The sequence below is a fragment of the Anarhichas minor genome, unplaced genomic scaffold, assembly GCF_050575085.1.
Source record: "Anarhichas minor isolate MPS153535 unplaced genomic scaffold, ASM5057508v1 ptg000074l, whole genome shotgun sequence".
Classification (NCBI taxonomy): domain Eukaryota; kingdom Metazoa; phylum Chordata; class Actinopteri; order Perciformes; family Anarhichadidae; genus Anarhichas; species Anarhichas minor.
This window is the reverse complement of record NW_027466520.1, coordinates 10,486,210-10,510,548: the sequence shown is the minus strand read 5'-3', so window position 1 is coordinate 10,510,548 and position 24,339 is coordinate 10,486,210. Positions and strand designations below refer to the sequence as shown.

General features: G+C 44.3%; 1 protein-coding gene across 1 annotated transcript in view; it reads left to right on the top strand.

The window, feature by feature from the left end:
- The first annotated feature begins 419 nt into the window (after positions 1 to 419).
- Positions 420 to 24,339, top strand: part of zfhx4 (zinc finger homeobox 4) — a 79,325-nt gene continuing 55,405 nt past the window's right edge. The window contains exons 1-4 of the mRNA XM_076080590.1: positions 420 to 764; positions 20,385 to 22,914; positions 23,179 to 23,397; positions 23,872 to 24,166. Of these exons, the coding sequence (XP_075936705.1) occupies positions 20,431 to 22,914; positions 23,179 to 23,397; positions 23,872 to 24,166 (2,998 nt within the window). The 5' untranslated portion in view covers positions 420 to 764; positions 20,385 to 20,430. The remainder of the gene's footprint in view (positions 765 to 20,384; positions 22,915 to 23,178; positions 23,398 to 23,871; positions 24,167 to 24,339) is intronic.

Sequence of the window (24,339 nt, the reverse complement as noted above, 5' to 3'; positions counted from 1 at the left end):
TACAAACAAAGATGACTTCTAAGTACTTGTAAGTAATTCTGAGTCCAGCCTGTTTGGTGTGCAGGAAGCGGTTGTCCATTGTTCTACATGAGATTTGGCCCTTAGAGAGAAACCATACAAAAGGATTTTTTTGTTCTGCGCGCATAGACCTATGCGGCCGCCAGGGCTCCGTGTGCGCGTCATTTGCAATGTGGAGACTGTTGATCAACTCACTAATTACACTTCTCTCCTCTCTCTCCCTCCCTCTCCGTTTCTCTTTTGCTCCCTCCCTCTCTCTCTCTCTCTCTCTCTCTCTCTCTCTCTCTCTCTCTCTCTCTCTCTCATTCGCCCTCTCTCTCCCTCTGTCTCTCTACCCATTCCCAGAGTGCATATCGGGAAATAGACACACAAAGACATGCGCACTCAACTTAATCAGCCATTTTTTTAAACAGGGCTAAAACGATAATAATTAGCAGAATAAAGACATATCGGATTTTCATTTCCTTTCCTCCGTTTCCCGACCCCCGTCCACAAGAGAAACTGCGAGGCAGCCCGTCGACACGTCGTTTCACCGCCACCGGAACCAAAATAAGGGATAGCTCTCTAAACGCTTGACATTTGTGGTTTTACCCCCTTTTCCCAATATAAAGTTGGAGGATTATTGTAATTTTCCCTTGTTTTTCCACCTTTTGATTGTCCAATTACGCAAGCCGCTGGATGTGACTGTTTTAAAAACCCGAGTGCAAAGAGAGAAGCGGAGGTGACGGCTTTGGAGGGGGAAGAAAGTAAGTTTTTTTTTTTTTCTCCCTTTAACTTTTATTGAGTAGTTTCGGGTGTGTGTTAAATTTAGGGGTCGGGTATCGATTATCTATCTCGCTGGTGGATCTTTGACATCGGGGCTGTTTGGATAACAGGTGTTGTGTGTTTTTAGTCCAGAATAAAGGCGGATATCGAGATGTTCGTGCAACTCCGGCCGCTTTGACTATACAACGAGCGGCTGACAGGGTCGGAGGCGTTCTCACGCATGTGTCCGTGGTATTACAGTCGCATATCACGTCCATTCCTGCCTTTTGCAAAGTTTATACCATTGTTACGGAGACTGTGTGGCGGACAGATGCATTGAATACTCCACGTTAGCTATAACGAGACGAGCGTTTCTTCCCGTTTGTGGCTTTGCAGTGCGGATGTGGTATTGCCTTTCCAGGAGTGCGATCCCCCGGACATGTCCGCTTTGAGCTTGTTTCCAGTCGAGGACTCCGGCTTGATGTCCCCCCCCCCTCCTCCTCCTCCCCACTCCCGACTCCTTATTTCTGTCCCCAACCATCAGATATTTCATTTGATGAGATAATGCGGATGCACCGCTGCGCTCAGCGCCAGTTTTTGAGCACATCGGGTTTCATGCACCTTCCAGGCATTCACGGCCGAAGTGACGATCCGTCTCCCGACACGATCCCCTTTCGTGTGCACAAGTGTGTATAGTCAATAGTCGAAGTAATGCATTTCATTTCATGATCGTTTCAAAAGAAGCCGATCAGTCCGCACATCTTTACCTGCTGCGCTCAAAAAGAAGTCTGACTTTACCGAGGCGTGGGTGGCTGCGTCGCCCAGGAGGGAGACCGATCGCTGGGCTGCTGATAGCACGGCGAGTCCCCTTAGAGCCAGCCACCTCCTGTTTTTCTTTAGCACCGGCATGTGACACATACGAATGTATCGAAAACTCATACGCTGTTGTTGTTTTTTTTTGATAGCAACACATTTTAATTTCCACCTTCCATCCGTAGTCTATAAATTCCATTTCCCTCGGTCCCCATTCGCGTCGGTGGGTTTATCGTTTCCTTAAATATATTCTCTCTTTAATTTCCAGAGACGCGGGTTGCAACATCTTCTTTAAGTTGTCGATTGGTGTTTGTATCAATTTAGTGGAACAAAAAGAGCGCAGAGGTAGGAGTTGTCAGGTATTTTTGCGCCCTGATGGCAGTTTTTTTTTTTAGGTAGGTAGACTGGGACGCGACAGTGACAGGGGGGGGGGGGGGGGGACATCGATCGCACAGGAGGAAAAAAACAAAACATCAGGGCCAAGGGGCCAGTCAGTCTCCAACCCGGGTATGTAACGGTGTAGTGAGTGTGTGTGCGTGGAGAGACTGAATACGCTCCAAATGAACGGTGTACAGGGTAGACGACCTTTTTACAGGACGGTGTATTTATACACGGCTTTTCTGGCTTTTTGATATGGATGTCAGAGCGTATTTATCCCCGAAAAGAGAGGATTTCAAAGCAGTTTTTCCTAAATGTGTTGTTCTTTATATTTGTTTGGATTATCGAATGCGTACAGGGTTTTATATACAGACTGTAAGCCTACTTTTTAATCAAAATACGGGGTTTTCTGTAGACTCTCCAACCGCACATACGGACCGTTATCACTGCGTTAACAATGAGAATGAATCAATTGTATTATCATTGTTATTATTATAATTTTTTTTAGTATTATTACTGTATGTGGAGACGTTAGCTGGTATTTAAAAACTAAATCCAATAATAACATTTCTGATTTCCATCAATTCATTGTGGTTAAATTCTGATCAATTTTACAGATTGCTAAAATATGAACAACGGTGTTTTTTTGGGGGGGGGGGGGGGGGGGACTGGGTGGATCTTCTTTTTAATCAGATTTAATTGTATCTGCATAAAATCCCTGAATTCATTACAAAAATGCAGCCTAGGCCTTATGATAAAAAAAATCAAAAAGTGAAATTATGAGAGGTGATGATCCTGTCTAATTGCAGCGAATTTCATCAGTTAATGACGGTATTGTCTCACTCTATAATAACACAATTGCTATGTTATTTTTCTTGTCTTGCAAATGAGAGAATTTCTGAGGTTTATGTTTGCATAAGCCCAGGCCCCTTGTTTTTGTTTTTCTGTGTGTGGTGTCTCAGTGCTATCAAAGGCTGGGGTGTGTATATCTCTGCATGTTAGTTAAGCAGCTTGTAACGTTCATTTTACCCGTAGCAGTGGAGGAGAAGGATACAAAAACATATAGTGTGAAAGATGGGCTGACAGCCCTGGGAGGACAATAGCTGTTGGCTTGGAAATGCTCCTTGATTATTAAAAGCTAATGCATTTTCAGCATTGCAGCCTTCATTAAGGGTGCAGATAGAGGGGGGGGGTGGAGGGATGAGAGGTTACTGGGAGGAGGAGAGGATGGGAGAGGGGGAGAGAGAGGGAGACAGGGGCTGAGTCTGTCCTATAACTCCTGGGCCCAAGACACATGCAGCAAGAAGATTGGCTCGGGCCTCTCCTAGGGGTCGACAATGTGTCATTTCCACCCGGCTAGATTGCCCTCTGCCTATCTGATATTAATGTGCAAATCAATATTTCAGGGATTAAATTTCCCTTCTTCATTTTTTATGGTTTCTACCTCAATAAGTCTCCCGTCTAATAGAGGAGGCTGGATGATTTAGAAGCCTTTGCTGCAGAAAGGGAGAGGGAGAGAGAAAGAAAGAAATAGAGAGGAGCTTTGCAACAAGGCTATCGCTGCATTTTAATGTTCGTCTTGGTGGATCCCCCATAGGCCCTTAGTAAGGAGGGCTATATCGCTGCTTTACAGTGTAAAGACAGCCAATTTGGCTAAAAGGGCAGAAAGGGAAAATATGAGTCCGGTTGAATACTTAAGACGCTGTGGTAATCCGAGTAGCAGGTATTAGCGAAGGGGAGCCCCCCCCCCCCCCCCCCTCAAACAAGCACACACACACACACAGAGTTACATCCAAACCTGCATTACCAGCCGTCACGCTTCAGCGAACAGTATAGCTTACCACAAGCTGGACTGCTATAACAATATGTTTTTTTTGCTTCTTCTCTTTCTCCTCCACTTTTTGCCTTTTTTGCATAGAAGCCCATCGACAGAGATTTACTCCCCTGCGTAATAACATCTGGCGTATGTGTGCGATAGAAATGAATCACTCTGGCACAATGACCTGTGTATGATTATTAGGGAAGGGAGGAGCGTATTACCATAGTCATAATACTGCATCTCATTGATAGTCAACTAAATGAGCTTGGACCCTCTGACTCCCCATAGACATTCATTAAGGGACAGCGCACACAGAGGCGTCTGTCTGCCAATAGGTGTGTGTCTGTGTATGTGTGTTTATTTAATCCTCCTTCCTGTACCATCTGGTGCATGTGTGTATGCATGTATACGTGCGTGTCCAGCAGCAGCATAGTGTGAATTTCCTCCCACTCAGCCCCCAATCCACCCCCCCACCCCCCAATTCAGCCTTTTGCAGCAGAGTAGAGTAGACTGTTTTAACATACCCTTGATAGGGAGAGTGTCAGCGAGTGAAAACACGAAAGGAGAGGGAGAAAGAGACAGAGGAAGAGGCACAAAAGAGCTCTAATTGTAGCACGACCGCTTGGCTTCCTCCCTGATTCACGGCCATTACGATGTGAAAAGCACAACCGTCTGTCCTCCATTATCAAAACTGCAGGCCTACACACACTTTCACATCCATACACGCATACTGGGACGAATCATTTTTGTCTCTTATCTATGGCTCAAATAACTGCTATCATTCTGGTCACCGGCTTTGAGGAGATTCAATATTGAACGTATCCAGCGTTCTCCTCTTGGTGGTTGAATTTACAAAGTAAAAATAAATTCTTAATTCTAAGGCTTCCACGCTGGATCATCATTTTTTTGACTCTGATGGGCCAAGTTTTTTTCAGATCCTCTCTTTCACACTTCTTCCTTATGTTTATAATGGATAGTGTTTTATGCCACATGTATTATGCAACTGTTCAAAGCATGTAGTTTTTGATGCAAAGAGCTATCTAACAGCTGAATATTTTAGATGGATCAAGGTGGGATATTCTCTTTCTGGTTATGTAGTGTGTGTGTGTGTGTGTGTGTGTGTGTGTGTGTGTGTGTGTGTGTGTGTGTGTGTGTGAGTGAGTGTGTGTGTGTGTGTGTGTGTGTGAGGGGTGACGGTCTGCAGTAGTAGTGTCAAGGTCTCCTGGCTCAGTGAGGCCTGTAGGGGGAGAAGCTAAGAAGTCCGCAACAGCTCAGCATTATGTCTCAGAGAGGGGGGGCTTCCTTTGTCAGCCCTGGGGCACCACCGCTAACACACACTTTCTCTCTATCACACACACTGAGCGAGAGGCGGAGGAGGGTTAAAGACTTGGAACGAGATCAAGCCCCTTCGTAGCTCCCAGGGAGGGTACTTGTGAATATTCGAGTTTTAGTGTAATTAGCACTTAATTATATTAACATATGCAAATTGTCAGGCGGAGAGCTTGTACCGCCGGTGGGTAACGGCTGTGATACAAGTGACTCTATTGTACCACCACGGCAGAAAAAAGAATAATGGGTGTGTGTAAGGCAACCAGCCAGCAGCCAGCCCCCCGTGCTAGCACATAACCAGCTATATAGCTCATTTAAATCTCTGGCTGGCCGCTTTGCCAAATTTCATTAGTCGCCATGACGACCTGGCTAATTGTGCTGACTAATGTCCCCTGATCTGTCGTCAGTCAGGATGGGGGTGCATCCTTCCCCCCCCCCCCCCCCCCCAAAAAAAAAAAACATGAGAGGGGTAGAGGGAGCGAGAGAGGCCCGACTGTCCAGATTAGACCAGCACACAATGACTCCTATTTACACACGTTCCGCTTGTACGATCATTTGCATATTCAAAAATACTCTGCCATCTTTCCTTGTCGGCTCAGTGTGTGTGTGTGTGTGTGTGCATGTGCACTCGTGCATTGGCCAGGCTGTGCGCATGTGGCAGCAATGTGTCGGACGGGACGACAACAGTTCAGCTGTGTGTCGTGTGTGTCACATGTGTAACACACACTGCCGTCTGTGAAGCGAGACGGGGAGTGTGAGGCTGGTATGGCCCTGTGTAGCGACATAGCTGAATTTGTTTTTGATTATTGTACAAGACTGATATTCTGGCAAAGAACAGCTTGGGCCTAAATAGCAGGGACAAGGAGTTCTTCCTTTGAAACTTTCAGCCCTGCTTTTCATTCCATCCAAATATCTAATTACAACACATCTTTATAGCTACCCCCAACCAAGCAGCAGGACGTTCTTTTTTCCGGGGGAGGGTGGACAAACATTTAATTTTCTGTGCTTCCCGCTAGCCAAAGGTGGATAGAGATTGGGCCTAGTTGGTGCTACTAGTACTCGCATGCTAATCCTGTTTTTTGACAGGAATGTAAACTGATATAATTGCTTTTCAGAGGCAGGAACGGCGGTTTATACAAGTGTGAAAGCACGGGAAAGGGGATTAGCATTATTTTGCATAATGCTGGGCAGGCGCTGAATGGGGCATTGAACGCTTGACTGGGTGACAGAGATGAAAGAGAGATGAAATGCTCTACCCCTCTTCTCTCTCTCTCTCCCTCCCTCTCTCCCCTCCGGTCCCTCTCTCTCTGGCCGCTGTTGCCGGTAGAGGACTGTGTTTCCTGGAGAGGACACCGGAAACACCAGGCTGGTGTTTTTGGCTGTTGGGATGCCAGCAGATGGAAGCTGTCATCTGAGCCAATATTAATGATAATAGAGTAACTGTGGTAAACTTCTGGCTTCTTAAGCCTCCATGTATATACTGAACTGCATCCCTAAAGCACTGGAGTGTGCAATTATGTAGTGGATGGATGTGGCTCAGGTAGCATTTACATGGAAGGAAGGGAGCGGCTTTCGCGGATCAAATCAAACTACACCGTTCTTACATTTTCCTTTATTGAGATGTTTACTAAGGATTTGGTCGGATATCGTCTGGTTAGAGGGAGCTGTGGAATTGCAAGGCAGGTGCGTTTCATTTGAATGTCTGCGTGTGTGTGAGCTCCGCTGGTAGTGGTAGGTGGGGGCATAAGGGTGGTGACGCAGCTTAAAATTGCCACCGTGACTTCCATATGACCCGACTCGACTTTGTGAGTAATTTATGATCAACCGTCATCATTGCTATTGCATCTGGCGTATGGAAATGATCCAGGGTCGAGGGAGGGGCGCGGGGTTGGGTAGTGGAGAACATGAACGCCACAAAAGCCGGTGTGGCCTGTTTTTGTTGTCTCTCATTGGACAGGATCCTCTTTCTTTGACCTTTTGCACGCCTTCCCTCGCCTTTCATATGTTAATGCTCGCCAGACCCGAGGAGGAAACGTGCTGGAGCTGAGTGGAGGAGGACAAAGACTCCCTCTCTCTTTCTCTGCCTCCTTTCCACGCTATATCTCCTCTTTTCTTGCCTCTTCCCCTCTCAACAACTTGACAGACTTTGACATGAAAGGAAGTGAGTGCTTAGCGGATGGGAATGGTGGGGATGGCGTTCTCGCTGTGACCTGCACCACCTGTGAGGATCAAGTGCGCTGCAGCGATACTCGGTTGTGTGTATGTGGAGTGTTATTTTGAGTGGCCCTTGTAGTGTGTATTGCAGATCGGTAATCGTTTGAGCCGTGCCACCGGTAATGTTATAGCTCAGCTGGTTGAGGAGTGATGTGTTGCTTTTCGAGAGAATCGAGTCGAGTTGTCATACAGGGTCTGTATTTCTCCCTGTCTCTCTCCGCTCCTCCGACTCGATGTTCTTACAACCGGTAAAGTACTGTCTCTGGCGGGGTAAAAGGATACTAATATAGTTACTACAACCCTCCCCAAATATAATACTCCAGTGCACCACTGTTGAGCATGACGTGGTTTCGGGGCTCTTCTGGCTCTGTTATGGGAAGGGGGCATGTTATCTGTAGGAAATGTAATTTTTGTCCTCATTGAAATCGTTCATTATTGAGGGCCGTTATCTAAATGTTTTTGTTGCTGTTGGTCCTGCGCCAGTCAGGATTGCGTTACCCTCTCTCTCTCTCATGTCTCTATGTATGTCTCTCTCTCATCTCGCCAGGCCTTCATCAGTCTCTTAAGGGAAAAATAGAAAGAGGGGAATTTTTCTCTTCCCTCCGTGCTCCGTCCTGTTCTCAGGCTCTACTGCCTATTTTACATCAGCCATCTCATACAGGATATTAGCCATGGAAAAACATGGGTCTGGGTGTTTCATTTTGAATAATATGTTTATTCTTTTCATTTCAAAGTGGAAAGGGTGGGGCGGGGAAGAACAATTGGGGCCGTGTGTTCGAAGACTTTCTGTTTGATCTGAGGTCCTGTGGGCCCTGGGGGTGGCTAGGATTCTCAGGTTTAGGTCAAATAAAATAGGCTGCTGACAAAATGAGGCCTCTCTGTTTCTCTCGTATTGTCTCCGGGATTTGCTTTCTCTGTGGATGACTGTTGTCTCTGTCTCATGTTCTCTGTTGCTTTCTGTCTTGTCTTTTCATTTGCATCTCTGGATGTTCTTTTTTTTCTGTGGCATGGCCGTCAGGTAAAGAGGGGAGTTGATCGCAAACAGGGATCGGGCTATCCTCACTGATATTCCTTTTACGTTGTTGTCCGTGCAATACGTAACTACACTTATTTTATTTATGGACATCAGTGTAGACTTAAAGCTGCAGCTACATTTCAGAATGTGACATTACTTGTCCTCTATACTCGTTGATGCAGTCACTATGAAGGACACTTGCTCAGCCCTCAGGTCCATGTGAGTGCCTCAACGTCCTCATCTTACAAATTCAACAAAGTGTTCAGCAGGCTTTTGTTTTAGAAAGGTTTGTCCCTCTTGTAGCTACCAACAAAATACAATACAAAACAAAACACAGTACAAAAGGTTATATGCCACATTTCATCGATTGCTCTCAGAAGTAATTTCATTGGTTTAAAAGCTGCCAAAGTAAAAACAAAACCAGAAGAAAATATGCACATCTACCTCACCAAAAGAGAACTTAAAAAGACAAGCTCGGAGTTAACAAGAGGGAAAAAGTTGATGAATGACTAAGTTTCTCCTTGTTTTAGAAAAGATACACCACAATAGCACAAGACGTCTCATGACAAATGATACATTCTCCCTCCTCGTTGGCCAAAGACAAAGGCGGGGATTGAAGAGGCAGAGAGCCCAGTCACAAGACAAATACGCATTAATAGACCGTAAGGAAAAATGGAGCAGTAAGGAGAGAGTGATGCTGTAGATCCATGGAAATTTAAAGAAAAAAATCTTAGATAAGATGAGATACGTGTATCAAATCACCCTTACTTTCTCTTTGGTTCAGGTATTTTATTTGTATGTGTCTCAGCATGTGCTCTTGCGCATGCATGCATGTATTTCTTACCCGCGACATGATTGGCATGTGGTATTCCTGGAGGCAATAACATGTGGATATCAAGGCCATTGGCAGGGCTCGTCAGGGAATAAGTGGCTAATTAATTATGCATGACTGGGCTTAAACAAACAGTGTAATGAGACATGAGAAGAATTTACCAAAGAATTTAGTTGCATGGAGACCTCAGTTATTCTAATAATAATAATAACAATAATAATAAAAATAACTATTATAATAATAGTATTAATATTATAGTAATATTAATAATCTCAATTCTTTGACTTCATTAGCTGGATGGAAATGTATATTCAATTAAAAAAATAATTAGATTACCTAAATTCCCACTCATATGTCCACAACAAATATGAATACTTCAGCGATACAGTATTAAAAAACTGAACCTTACTTTTTCCAATGTAGTCTCAGTTTGATCTAATACAGGCAAGCAAGCATGTGTCTCCACAACTCCCACAAAGAGACTCTTGCCAACATTATTACTCCCAAACTCTGCTTCTTTTTTTCTGACCTGGCACCAATCATGGAATAATCTTTAATTATTTGCTTTTTAAAAGGGAAAAAAAAGAATAAGACTCCCTTTTTTTCTGTGACAGTAAAGAAGAAGAGCAGAGCAGTTGCAGGAATGTTCTTGTATATGCAATTGTAGGTATTAACAGTGCCGGTTTTGTCAGCGGTTTCACTGATGTATCAGCTCTCTGCCCCTAGACTAAATACAGAAGGGAGTTTTTCAGTGTTTAATCCCAGTTTAGATGAGAAGATATAGCAAGGCTTTGGAGGAATTGTTAAAAAAGCAAAGTATGGCTGAAGAATGGAACTCTTCCTTAACACAATCCCCTAAACAAGTGTCAAGATGTGGTGATGGATGCTCTTGTGTTCATTTTGGCTTGTCGGAGTCACTCATCCTTATACTTTTTTGTGATGTAAAAGTAGCGGCAGAGATTTTGTTAAAAGACTAGACTGTACAGGGATTGCTTGCCCCTTCAGGTTATAAGTATAATTTTAAAAAATACACTATATCAGTTTGAATATGCCTTCGCAGTGCCGCAAGTATAATCTGTGAGTCTGTGTGTGTTTTAGAGAGAGCAAAAGAAGAAAAAGAGATATTGCTGACTCTGCTCCTCTGCTGCCTTGTCATTGACCTCCACAGTCCCATGGTTTTCACAATAAGGGCAACGCAACACATATATAAAGCAAAAAAAAAGAGAAAGACAGCAAAGAAAGAGACCTTCATTTAATGTTGATAATTTAACAGTTAGATTCTTTTATTTTACAAGTTAGGTCTCAATATGTTATTTTGTCACTTACATCTAATTGTGGTTATTTCCTGCAGCGAATGGGAAGGTAATGGGTCCATTTCATCTTGGTTCCCTCTCAGCGGGCTGTCGCTGGATTTGTGTGACACGGTGTTTATTTGATAAAAGACTATTATGGTGCTAATCTAAAACCATGCTAATTACATCTGACAGTTGTTTGTTTGTAGTGAAATCCAATTATAATGTACACTTTTCAACTCAATTGCTCATCCCCCTTGTTCTCTGTCTTCCCTCCCATGGTAACTAAAAGAGCCTATGATGGCATAAAAAACAACTGCGCTTTTCCTGGTGCTTTCTGTGAGAAGAGGGCAAACTCGCAACAGCTGTCAGAAAAAGGGGGTTTGTTTAAAAAGCAAATGGCTTTGGTCTAAAGTTCATTTGGAGACCTCTCTAATTAAATAGAGAGCCAAAAGCTTAAGTTAATTAGTAATTCCCGGGGTCCAGAAATTAGACCTGTCACGAGTATTCGAGCTCTTGGAAAGCCGAAAGGTATGTGTGCGTTTGTGTTTAGCGTGTTTTTCCACAAATCCCTTATGCCTGCTCTCATCTCCGAACACAAGTGTGCCTAATTTTGTTTTCATCTGTGCTTTTTGTTATGCAAGGCCCACACATTTTTCCTGTTGAAATGCTCAAGACATTAATAGTCTTTTTGTGGCGTGTCAGAAGTGCTTCGGAGATGTTTAAGTGAGGGGCACATAGCTTGTGGCGTCAGTCAGGATACCTGCCCTATGATTATGTTTATGAAGATAATAACAGGGCTAGGGTCCCGCCGAGTAACGTCTTCAGAAAACAGTCGGGGTTTGAACTTTAAACTTTATTGTTATCCCTGGAGAAGCAACGGAAGGTTCGGTCGCCATGTCGGAGACATTTCTGCACAGTAAGCAAGGTGTCTCTGTGTCCTAACTGTTAAATGTAAAAGCAGATGTTCTGTTCTCTTTTCTTCTGTCCTCCTCTTGTACTTTACAGTGTAATTGGACAGATAAGCACAGGTTAAGCAAACATAAATCAGCTGACACAACGGAGAGACAAGATGTCCCTGCCTGTTTAGACCATAATAGAGTAATAACTAGCATTTGAGACAGCCAGCAACCACACTGCTGTGGTGTAATGCATTGACTTATATGCACTGTCCTATCACTAGCTGTACTTCTGGCATGTTTCTTGGTCACTTGATATAGATAGACATCTTTCACCAAATAGGGTAACATTTGTGACATTTTTTTTTCCTTTCCTAAAAAGGAATGACTGTTAGGCAACAAGTAAACGGCGTTGCTACTTTAGTTTGTAATGCTTAATAATAGGTTCCAAAATATCAGCAGGACTTACTTGCTCTTGCGAAACTGATTTCAGTGCTGGAAAAGTACTACATGCTTTTAATTTCCGACTGCTGTGCCTGTGACAAGGCAAGTATTTTAAGAAAATATCATGCTATTTTTGAGGCCTAGAATAAGCTACACGTACAAGTTGTTTCACAAGCGTCGCAGTTATAGCTTAAAAAGAAGCAAAGAATCGGAGGCTCAGGGTAGTTGATACAGTATAACCAGCCGTTTATATTTGCCAGGTTGATGTGAAATGCCTGCGTCAGAGACTGCTCTCTGTGTCTGTCTGTGAGTGTGTGCTATCCTTGACTGACGTGGACAATGTTTGCCTAACCTCTTCTGCGCTGCACCACCACGGCCTTGTCAATTTAAGTGTGTGTGTGTGTGTGTGTGTGAGAGAGAGTGACAGAGAGAGAGTCCAGCAATGGTAGCTTTCATTTTTCATGTTCTCAGCAGTATTTTTTTCTAAACAAACCTGCTGAGAGGCAGACTGAGAAAAAGAGAGGGGTCTGAATCAACACAAATGAGTGATATATATATATATTTTTCCTATGGTGATACATAAATGTGTGCATCTACACACCCCAATAGAAAACACTTTTTTAGGGAGCAGATTTTTTTTTTCAGGCTTTGTATTTAGCGGGATTATTAATTTCACTTGGCAAATAATCTCACCCTGCCACCCCCTTGGACTTGCTATGTTATTGCAAAGAGGAGGTGTTTGTGTGAGCATGGTCTCATGCGTTTGCCTCATCCAAAGGATAAGGCTGTGATTTATGTAACAGCTAAGCCCTTTCATATTGTGTATGTTGTACCTTACAACAGCACGATGAGCAGGCTAGATTAATATTTATTTAGCACAGGCAAATCAAGGATTAAGCAGTCATCATTTTAGCACTAATCTATGTCTCTGGTGAGATACAGAGACAAAGAGAGGCAGATTAGTAAACGCACAACTCTACAACACCACAATTAGTTGGTGACTTGCTCTCCTCAGCTGTGCAGAAAAAACGATGGACGGTAGATGTGCAACACGTGCACAAACACACACTCAAAGTTTTGCTTAATCGTGTCTTGCTTACTTACCTACCGTTGTCACTGTTAGTCTGTCTCTCCCTGACTTATAACTTCCCCTTCTCACCATTGTCTCTCTTCAAAAGAATCCCACATTGAAATTAGCAGTGGTTTGTCTGATTCACTCATCTGACGTAAATGTGTCTCATGATCTTTCCACTGTCCGAACATACATGCACACTCACGCACCCACACACACACACACAGACACAGACTGACACACATGCAAGAGCAATGAATACTTCTTTCTTAGCTCCAACCACGTGGGAGAAGGATAGTTTGCTTATACTGTGTGACTCTTTGGGTGTGCGTGTGTGTGTGTGTTCGGAGTTACTTGGGAGTCTGTAAATAAAATTACATTCTTTACTAATGGAGTTAAACTGCTTTGCTGGAGATGTGGCAAAAAAAAAAAGATGAAAGCTCCCTGTGTATGTTTTTTGTTTGTACGTTGCAAGGTCCGTGTGTGTGAATTTGAATGTGTATGGTGGTAATCTAATTAGCTCTTAGCACTCTCAGGTGGTAACCAACAGGGATGCTGTGTGTGTACCACTGTTTGCTAGTTCTGTCCTCAATCTTTTAGCGTCAAAGTAGCCTTGAAAACCAGATAATCAGGAGCTGGAGTTGCGATAGAAAAATAGGGTGTGTGTATGAGTGCATTTTTCTGTGTGTGTTGTCTGTAGGGGGCAACCCCTCACACGGGGAGCAACAACACGGAACAGCAAAGGGTCCAAAAAGAGCATTGGAGAGCTGGTGCAGTGGAGTGAGGGGTGATTTTGGGAGGGCACGGGGGGTCCGAACCAGATGTGAAGGCGATTGAGAGAAAATAAAAAGAAGAGAGATAAATAAAAAGAATGGACAGACAAGTCGTGCTGCGATAGAGAAAGACAGGGAGAAGCACAGAGAGAGAGAATGGCATCCTCAGTTCCCCTTTGCCCTCCTTCCTCTCTCTCACCCGGCCACTGAATGTTAATGGCTTTTCTGCCTCACCCCCCTATACGCACACACATATACACCCCCCCCCCCCCCCCCCTCCAAACCCTCCCCATGGACACTGGTGCTTTGTTTGTGGCAGTGCTTCTATTCTTTCAAACTTAATTACCTTCTTGCCTTTTGTGGCGTCAGGGGCTGGAAGTTTTGCTCTGTGGCAGTGGAGGTCGTCACACATTCTTTGGCGGTGCTTTCCCTTAATCTGGGGGGTGGGGGGGGGGGGGGGGGTGGGGGTAAAGAGAGCGAGGGGAAGAGTCTAGAGAGTGGAGCTTCGACCAGCATGCACTTCTAAGGTGGTTGTAGTACCCCCCCTGTGCACGCGTACGCACGCGTGCACGGTCATAATAGTCAGGGCATAGGCTGCCCTTTGTTTGTGCGGTTCATTTCCAATCAACCCTAATTAACTAGAGAGTGTTTCCAGATTGCCGGCAAAAGAAAAATCCCCATTTTTTTTCACTCCCCTTGGTCTTTTCTGTTTTGAGTTTGAGGAAGGGGAAGGGGAGTAAAAATAATGGAGGCATTAGCTATGTAGATTGGCTTTGCCTTTGATGCTGGAAAAAATCTTTAGCAAGGCCAGCAATTGGTGACTGCGACCCAGCAGTGTCTGACTGTTTATTTTCATGTTTCAGTTTGAGTTTAGTTTGAAATATTGCCTCTTCAAAGGCATGAGACTTGTGCATATATTTAGACTGGACTGTGTAAGCCCGAAGTCCATTTGTAAAAATGTTAAAGCCAGTCAAAGTTGTCTTTAATCCATTAAACTTTGTCTCTAAGCATTATGAAAAAAACTGTTGAACAGAAATACATTTAACCAGGCTCTAAACTCAATAGGATGTCCTAGAGTCTTTGAGGTTGTTGCCTCTAAGCAGTGAATAGAGGACATGATAGATGTTTTCAACTCATCCTGCTTTACCTTTGGATAGGGGCTGGTGTAATCTGATCCTAAATCAGATTTTGGGACCCATCTGCGGCTTGAGTGATATGATTCTCTTGTTGCTCTGAGAGAGAAGAAAAGACAAACATGGCCCCTGGGTTCACTATTTGTTCTTACCTGGTCAACAAGTTTGTTTTTACATGCTTGACTATTTTTGTATCCTGTGACGCTCTCATCTCACATGTTGCTGATTATTTCCAAGGTCACCAAGATATATTCTTTTTCTCTAACAATGAAATATCAGGTAAGCACCTGAGGGTAGTTGGGTGTATGTTACCTGAGCAACCAATGAGACCAATTTACTTGTCATCAACCTGAGGGATAGAACCTGCATACCTACTCTTTGAAAAAGAAAAAAAAGGCCACTTCCGTCCTCTACATTTCTCCTCATTATCCTGGTTCCCGCTCCTCCACGAAACGTTTCCCTCCATTCTTTGCTTCCTTCTACAATCCGAGATCATTGCTGATGTAGGCGTAATTTTGCTTTTGATTTGCTAAAAGGCATTTTTTCAGCAGAGTAGGTAATTTGTCGAACAAGATTCTTGTGCTAAATGGAGTGGGGCTTGCTTTAGGTGTCTGGGCCGCGCCTTGCAATAATGATAAGGTGTCTTTTGGTAATGAAGGCCTTTGCTTGCAAGGGAGACACAGGGAAGAGGACAGTGGGACAGGAAAGGGTGTAGGGGGTATCAGGGAGATCTAGTGCATCTAGGGTCTAATATTACACCTCCAGGCAACAAACAAGGGCTGCATGAAATCCCTCTGTGAGATTAAGAAGTAAAGAAGACAAAAAACACTCGGTCACGCAAAAGCCCTCCCCCTCTCATCCTTTTGCAATTTTCTCCCTCTGTCCTCCCTTTTAAGACTTTAAACAGAGAGCATTAGGCCCTACTCTGTGATTGTCTGCATGTGTTTATATGTGTTTGTGCACGCATGCATCAGCGCTCTTTGATGGCAGCCGAAGCTCCTCTCGCATTGTGAAGAAGGAGATAATTCCCCTCCTCCTTCATCAATTTCGTTTTTCATCCCTCCATTTCTGCATGGCAACAAATAAACAGGTCTAATTAGACCAGAGTAGGCCTATTCATGGCATTGACAGTGGGAGATGGATGCAGGGGCTTTCACAGTGCCCTTCGCCTTTGTCTTTGACTAACGCTTGGTGACATTTTGATAGAAGATTTGGTGTTAGACTGAGGGGCCACATGCCGAGACAGGGATGACCTTCTAGGAGACCTCAAGGAATGGACACATAGCCATAGTCTCACGCTGTCTTCTGACTTTGTTGTTTGACTTAACAAGCTTTCATGGGTCACCTTAAAGCTTAAGTCTGGACTTAATTTCATTAGTTATTGGCTGTGCTCGCATATGTATCCTAACATTTTGACAAGCAGAGAGGAAAAAAACATTTTAGCCCACATCCCAAAGCACAGATCTGTCTAATTCCAGTGTTTACAGATCTTATAAATATTGGCAGCAGTATTAACAGCGCCGTCTGCCCTTGCATTAGGATATCGGACAGCTAGTGATGAAGAATTTGAACCTAAAAGATCCATGTGTAAACAAAGACGGCAGTGTGGCGACACTGCAATTACAGGTTTGGCATTTAACAGGCTGCATCTGTGGCTAATGCGTGATAGTCAGACAGGAGGACAAAAGCAGGAGGAGACCCTGACACCACCAGAAGCTCAGTAACTCAGGTTTGCACTGTGGACATGTTGCTGTAACACTTTGTGTATTATCAGCACATTTATTACAACTGAACATGGGCCACAACAAAGGACGTTTTGGCCTTCATGGTAGCTTTTGTAAGATACAGGATCCAACTCCTATGAAAACCGGAAGTGCTTTTAACCGAGTCAGAGAGAGGAGAAAAGTTGGATAACATGAGGAAAGAAAGTGGAGAAATCCCCCGCTTTAGACTGCCTCTGTCTCTCAGGGAGCTACTGAAAAGCAGATGGAGCAGAGAGGAGGGGAGGGGGGAGAAAAACAATGGGCCAAAGAGTCTCTTAGTCCCTTTCTCCCATCAGAACTAGCAGTGTCCAAACCAGGCATTCCTGGGCTATTATTTGCCTTTCACTGGATCTGATCTGCCACTTTAATTACCTCAGTGTATGTGTGTGTTTGTGTATGCGTGTGTTTGTATGAGCCTGTGTCCGTGTGCATGTGTGTGAAAGCAAGGGGACATGCTTAATTAAAAAACAGAGGTAGGAGCGGCTCAGGCCACATCTTTTGTTCTTCTGTTAAAAGAAGGGAACTGTTTCTGCAGTGTGGAAAAACCTATCGCTCTCTTTCAAATGAAAGTAGTGTGGTTTGTTAGCAGAGCGAAGGAAGCCAGTGGGGGAGAGAGAGAGAGGAAGGTTTCCTAGCTAGCAGTAACATGATCTGTCTTAAAAGAAGCAGGAGTGGGCACTACTGCGGTGAAAGGTGCGAAGCCTGGGGAATGGGGCAAAACGAAGCAAGGCAGGTATTTATTCTTGAGACAAATGTCAGGTAATCAGCTGATTACAAGTTATTATACTGATCTGTACAAGTGTCAAGATTTTGGTGTGGCTATATTTTAAATCAGTGATAAAAAAAAGAATGGACAGTTATTGTTGACAGGCAGCACAGATGTAAACAGCTGCTAACCTGCTAGCATTAGGGGTGATATCTCAGTGCCAAGTGCTTAACACATTGGTTTATCCATAAGACATAATTCCATACTTAAAGTGTTAGGAGATGCATAATTCATAAACCTCAGTGTTTTATGTCCGAGCTACAATTCAAAGAGGTTGCTCCCCAATGATATAAGCAGTGAAATGACACCACCGACAAGTAGTAAATCCTGTCGTATGTGTCGCATTAGCTCTCAAACCCACTACTTCTGAACAGCTTTACCCTCAATCACATTAAAGACAAACCTTGGTAAGAGGCACACTGGCGGAAAACTGAAATATGTATGGTTGACTGCAGGAAAAAGCCCACTGTGTTGTTTTGGTGCAAAGGTGAGCGTAATCAAGGGTTTATATTAAAAAGCTAACTGAGCTGTAGTGTAAGTGGATGTGGCAAAACCTTTATCTTCTTTATTTCTTCCTACAGCCAAAGTCATCTTGTTTTCTTCATCTGCCAAACAGACTGCACAGATATATCCAAAATTGAGACATTTGTGGTGAAACAGGCTCAGTATGTGTGTGTTAATACCATGCATTCTTGTGGCATGACACATATTTGGCCTGTTTCATCTCCTTGCTTGCGTGTAGAACGCAGAGGTAATTGCTGCTAATTTCTTTGCAATTACAAGTGTGAGTTAACCTGTAGACAGATGTGTTTGTGTTGTTTGTGTATAGGGGTGTAGAAAACCATAGTTGCTATCTTCAGGATCTGTGCCTAAAAATCCCCAAAAAAAATCATCTCTAAATCAAAATAAGATGTAATGTTTGTTTTGAATTTTCTTGATCTAACAGTTGATCTACCGGTTAGATTTTAGTGCATCAGGATAGACATTACAGACTGTACAAGATTTACTACATACATTTTCAAGTTAAAAACGTTTGGCGGACAATTAAAATCCATTAAAATGGTTATAAAAATGTGAAAAAATGACCAATGTTTGCTGTAGAACTACTCTTTACCCTGCCTGACTGTACATACCTACCTTATGAGGCAACTATGTCATGTACACGTCACAGGTCTACCTCCGGCCTTTTGCCATATCCATGCTGAGCAGATAAGCAGTGGGATTCATTTTCTGCTCCTTGGGAATTTTTCTTTAATCTTCCGAATAGAGAGACTGAAACTGAGTGAGACACAGAGAGAAAAACACACATAATTTAGCCCTTTTAATCTATCACTAGTCCCCATGGAATCATCTCTGGGATATGTCAGATTAGACGTGATTATAGCGCGTGCACACACGCATGCACCCACAAACATACTCACACACATGTTTGATTTCATTCCTCACGCTTTTACTGTCCCTCCCACTGGCTTTGTTTGGCCCTGGATTGTTGCAGATTAATCCTCTAATTGCTTTGTAGCATTGTTGTGAGAGAGAGGGAGTGTAGAAAAAGAGAGGGAGAATTAAGCAGCAGGTGGATTGGGTTAAAGGTTAACATGGCTCTTTAAAGCTTTCTTTTAATGCCAGCTCATTTACACGCAAGCATTTGAAAGGCGCTGGTACTGTATCAAGTGAAAAAAAACAACTGGCATGCACAACTAGTTAATTTGTTGCATTTAGCTGAGCAAGAAAGCAGTTTCTTCTGAGTAGCATTGAAGCTTCAGTTCTCAAGCTTATAGTCTGTTTTTCTTTTTCTCGCCATTTTGCTTAGCCTCAGTTGTTTTTTCATGTTCTATTTAGGTGATGGGAAATTATGCCTATGGTTACAAAATTAAATGTGAGTTTGTGGGCTGAGGAAGCTTTTTTTGTACATTGTGTGCATCCATTTGTGTGTGCCTTTGCGTTCGCATTCGTGGCTTGTTGTGAAAAGCCAAGAGATTAAAGTAGTGAGGGGTTGAGAGATGGGCAGTCACCCAGGATTGATAACATCTCACTGGTATTCCAAACATCATTCTTCATGGAAGCTCATTCTCTTTCTCCCTCTCTCTCTCTCTCTCTCTCTCTCTCTCTTTCTATAGCTCCTACGTTAAAAGATATAAATGTTATTAATTAGTTATAACTTTCCTTAACTGCATGACATATAGTTTCATACTTGCCTTGTCCACACAAAGTCATACCTTCAGGGCATTAATATGTTAATAGGTGTTCCCTAATTAGCCACTCCTGACTGGTGAGAACATGCCAAGACTGATGGCTCTAACTCCAACTCACCCATCCTGTTAGAGGAATACAATAACTGTTCTGCATATACGTTATTTGATAGATTTCAAGATTGATAATCTTGATTGATAAGTGTTACCTCTCTGTGTGTTAGTTGATTTGTCCACAACTTGAGAATATGCAACGCTAGCTGGTTTTAGCCTGATATCATAATGTTTTTACATAGCATTGGCACAAACAGGACAAAACAGAGGCGAAACTGCTTCCAGTGTTGTACAGTGGTGTGTCGATCAAAGAGTCTATTTACTAGACAATTGAGTTATTCCTATAAACTTCCCTACTGCCGGCTGTCGTGGAAGCTACGTCATTCATTTATTTACCCTGTTTCCAAGCTCTGGGGCCAATAAGAGATGAAACTTTTGTTCAGGATGTTGTTGTTTTTTCCCGTGGCAAGTAATCTCAGTCTTTCCAGTTATAAGACAAAGATGCAAGCAGGAGCAGTTAATATTGTTTTTCTCCTCTTTTTAAAAGTTGTCATGGTGCTAGCTACTTCATTTTTTTCTGGTAGGTGGTAGGCTATACAGATATAGATAACTGGCATGTTGTTTTGTTGCATATGCGATATTGAAATCACCAACCTGTGCTAGAGAAATCAATCTGATTCAAATGAGGTTGGCAACAACACAGTTAGTACTAGGTCGAATGTCGGGTGAGAGTGAGTTGGAGATAATTGCAACAAAGTTAACGGTGGTTTGGAATTAGCCAATATTATCTGCTGTTGAACACCATTTATTAAATCCCTGTTGTCTTTCCCAACTCAGGTCCCTGTTAGGCTGGATGAGATGAGATCCCTATGTAGTGGTCGTCATGGCAACTTGTGACTCTCCCCCTATGGTGTCATCACGGCAGCAGGAACATGGTGGCCAGAGGCTGGACGCTGCTGCTGAGGACAACTCCGTCATTGCCATGGAGCCCAGTGTCGCCAACAGCAACAACGCCAACAACAACCAATTGTCGCCTGCTGCCATTGGAGAGCCAGAGAATGGCCTTGGAGAGCCTGCTGTGAGCCCGCTGAGGTCTTCTTCTACCCCCACCAATGTCAGTGCAACCACTGACCCTGTACCTGAACAGAGTCGGAGAGAAAGCTTTACTACCGGTAACAAAGGGAGTGTTACCGGGACTTTACCAGGAGGAGGAGGAGCAGCTTTGGGTTCGGACTGTTCTGCCCCTGCCACATCTCCCGTGGCACCGGCAAAGGAGATCCCCTGCAACGAATGTTCTAGTTCCTTCTCCAGTTTACAAAAATACATGGAGCACCACTGCCCCAACGCCCGTCTGCCTACCACTGGAGGTCATGAGGAGGGTGAGGAGGTTGAAGGGATGCTAGGGGAGGAGAGTGAAGATGAAGGAGAGCGTGAGATGGGTTCTGCAGAAGTAGGGGAAATGAACAGCGAGATGGAGATGGAAGAAGATAGTGATGTGGAGAACCTGAGCGGCGAGATCATCTACCAGCCCGATGGCTCTGCCTTCATCCTGGAGGACGCCAAAGAGCAGTGTGGCAACCAGGGGGGGCACTCTGGGCCTCTCGAATTCAGGGGCTTGTTGTCCCCCCAGACCTTCCCCAATGCCCAGGTCAGCAGTGGACAGAGTGGCCTGAGCCCAGGGGGAGAGCGGTTGGAGCAGCCCACTGCACCCATGTCCTTCTACCCCCAGATCATCAATACTTTCCACATCGCTTCATCCCTGGGTAACAACCCCCTAGTGGCCGACCACCCCTCCTTCCCAAATACCTCAGCTGGAGGGCTGGCGGGCACTGGTCCCGTGTTGCACAGTTTTCGTGTCTATGACCTCCGCCACAAGAATGACAAAGACTATCTGAAGGCGGATGGTGCAGCCAAAAACTCCTGTGTGTCCAAAGATGTCCCCAACAATGTGGACTTGTCCAAGTTTGAGGGCTGTGTGGCCGATGGGCGGCGGAAGCCTGTGCTGATGTGTTTCCTGTGCAAGCTGTCTTTTGGCTACAGCCGTTCCTTTGTGACACATGCTGTCCATGACCACCGTATGACCCTGAATGATCAGGAGCAGAAGCTGCTGAGCAACAAGCACGTCTCTGCCATCATCCAGGGCATCGGCAAGGACAAAGAACCTCTTATAAGCTTTCTGGAACCAAAAAACCCCCCCAACTCTGTGCTACCCCAATTTCCCACACCTGCCAACTTCCTAGGGCCAGACACGGGGCTCCGCGGCTTGTGGAACGCTTTCCACAGTAGTGGCGAGAGTACCGATTCGCTTCAGGCAGGTTTTGCCTTCCTGAAGGGTAGTGCCAGCAGCTTCTCCAATGACCAAATCCCCAGAACCCAAACCATGCCAAAGGCTGAGACCAACCCAAACCTCGGGGGAGGGACTGGTGCCCACAGAACCCCCAGCGGGAGTTCTGCTGCTGCCACTGTTGGCAACCTGGTAGGTCAGAACTCTGATAGTGACTGCAGGGGCCACCTTAGGGACACATGCACTTTGCAACCCAATGGGCCGGACCTGAGCCAGTACCCATATGTCAAGCGTGAGGCCAGTGCAGCTGGAGGAGAAAGTCCAGAGCAGGATGAGGATGCTTACTCCAATGGTGGTGGAGTAGAAATGGAGGCAGATGAGGAGGAGGAACAGACCATGGCGATGGAAGGCCAGCGGGCTGACAGCACCAGTAGCAAAGATTTCCCTATCTTAAACCAAAGTATTTCCCCCCTTTCCAACAGTGTGCTAAAGTTAAACAGTGACAGCAAAGGCCCTGCATCCACCTCCTCTTCCTTCCTGCCTGCTTGTGAGAAGCTGGAGATGGAGAAGAGCTGCCTGTCCACAGCCCTGGCAGCAGCCAGAGAGCGGGAGAGCAGCAACGACTCAACCATTGAAGCTCTGACAGGACAGGATGGGTCGTCGCCATCCTTCCACCCCCTTGACATGATGATGTTGCGCAGAGATGATGAGAGTCCTGGACCTCTGCATCAACACACAGGAAATCCCAGTATGCCTGGAACTCCAGGGACACCTGGTACCCCTGGTCCAGGTGAAGGGTCCCCAGGTAGTGGGGTGGAGTGCCCCAAGTGTGACACGGTCTTGGGATCTTCACGGTCCCTGGGAGGGCATATGACAATGATGCATTCACGGAACTCCTGCAAGACGCTGAAGTGTCCCAAGTGTAACTGGCACTACAAGTACCAGCAGACGCTGGACGCCCACATGAAGGAGAAACATCCAGAGTCTGGTGGATCATGTGCGTACTGCCGCACAGGACAGCCTCACCCTCGTTTAGCCAGAGGCGAAAGCTATACCTGTGGATACAAGCCTTTCCGCTGTGAGGTCTGTCTATCTTATTTTTCATCTCTATGGACTTCTGTTTATACTCGTCTTTCTTGTCTTTAAAAAATGTCCAATTTACCATAATTTTGTTTTTAATGGGATGGGTTTTATAAGCCAACTTCGATCCTTGATTTAACAAAAACGAATCACTCGGTTTTGTGGACATATGCTAATAGAAACAGTATACCATAATTTGTAGCAATATATATGCAATATACAAGCATAGTATGCATATCATACCCTGTATTAATTCTTCCCTTTTAGGTATGCAACTACTCAACCACCACCAAAGGCAACCTAAGCATCCACATGCAGTCAGACAAGCATTTGAACAACGTACAAACGATCCAGAACGGTGGCACTGAGGTACAATACAACCACAACCATACCCATGCCAATCCTATACCCAGTGCCAGCCTTGGTGGAGGCTGCGGTGCACCCTCGCCATCAAAGCCCAAACAGAAGCCCACTTGGCGCTGTGAGGTAATGAAATAACAGTGTCATTGTACTGCTGTGGTAGCTACATACCAATTTGCTTCTTTCAATGTCTAAACAATAAGCCAGTTATTTCCATTAGCGTCACTATGTCTATTCTTTTTCTTGGGCACATCATCTGATTTCTAGTTAATATAATACAGAATTTTTCACACATTCTAGCATTATCTCCAAATATTGTAGAACCAAAAGAAATTCATCATTAGGACTGCATTACTAAAATGCTTGCATCTTATGTTTTTCTGTGGATTAGATATTAAGATTTTGCTGTTGTTTTTGCTTTAGTTGTTTTCAATGCCCATTTTGAATGTAATATAATATGTAGTATATTTGTGTTTTAATGACAATTAATTATATAGTGAATTATGATTTTATTTGAAGTGTAAAACAATGCTTTGATGAAGAAACTAGCATAGTCAGACGCCCTTAAAAGTAAAATGTATCCCATCTTGCTTTCAACAGGTGTGTGACTATGAGACCAATGTTGCACGGAACTTGCGAATCCATATGACTAGCGAGAAACACATGCACAACATGATGCTGCTGCAGCAGAACATGAAGCAGATCCAACACAGCCTCCACATGGGCCTGGCCCCAGCTGAGGCAGAGCTCTACCAATACTATCTGGCTCAAAACATGGGCCTGGCAGGTGTAAAACTGGAGAGTCCAGCAGGCAGCAGTGGCCCAGATGCTCAGATGATGATTAACCCGTTCCAGCTAGATCCTGCAACCGCAGCAGCTCTTGGATCTGGTCTAGGTGAGTGATACCAGAATTGAAGTGACAAATTATTTGGCTTTTTGATTTATTTGCCCTCAAGCTTCTTTTTTTTAAATTTCTTCTGCTCAACTTTCACTGTCATTTCTATGTGTTTTGTCTCATATATCTGATGCCATCTGGGTATTCTCCGCGCCTTTCCTTTGTTGCTCTTC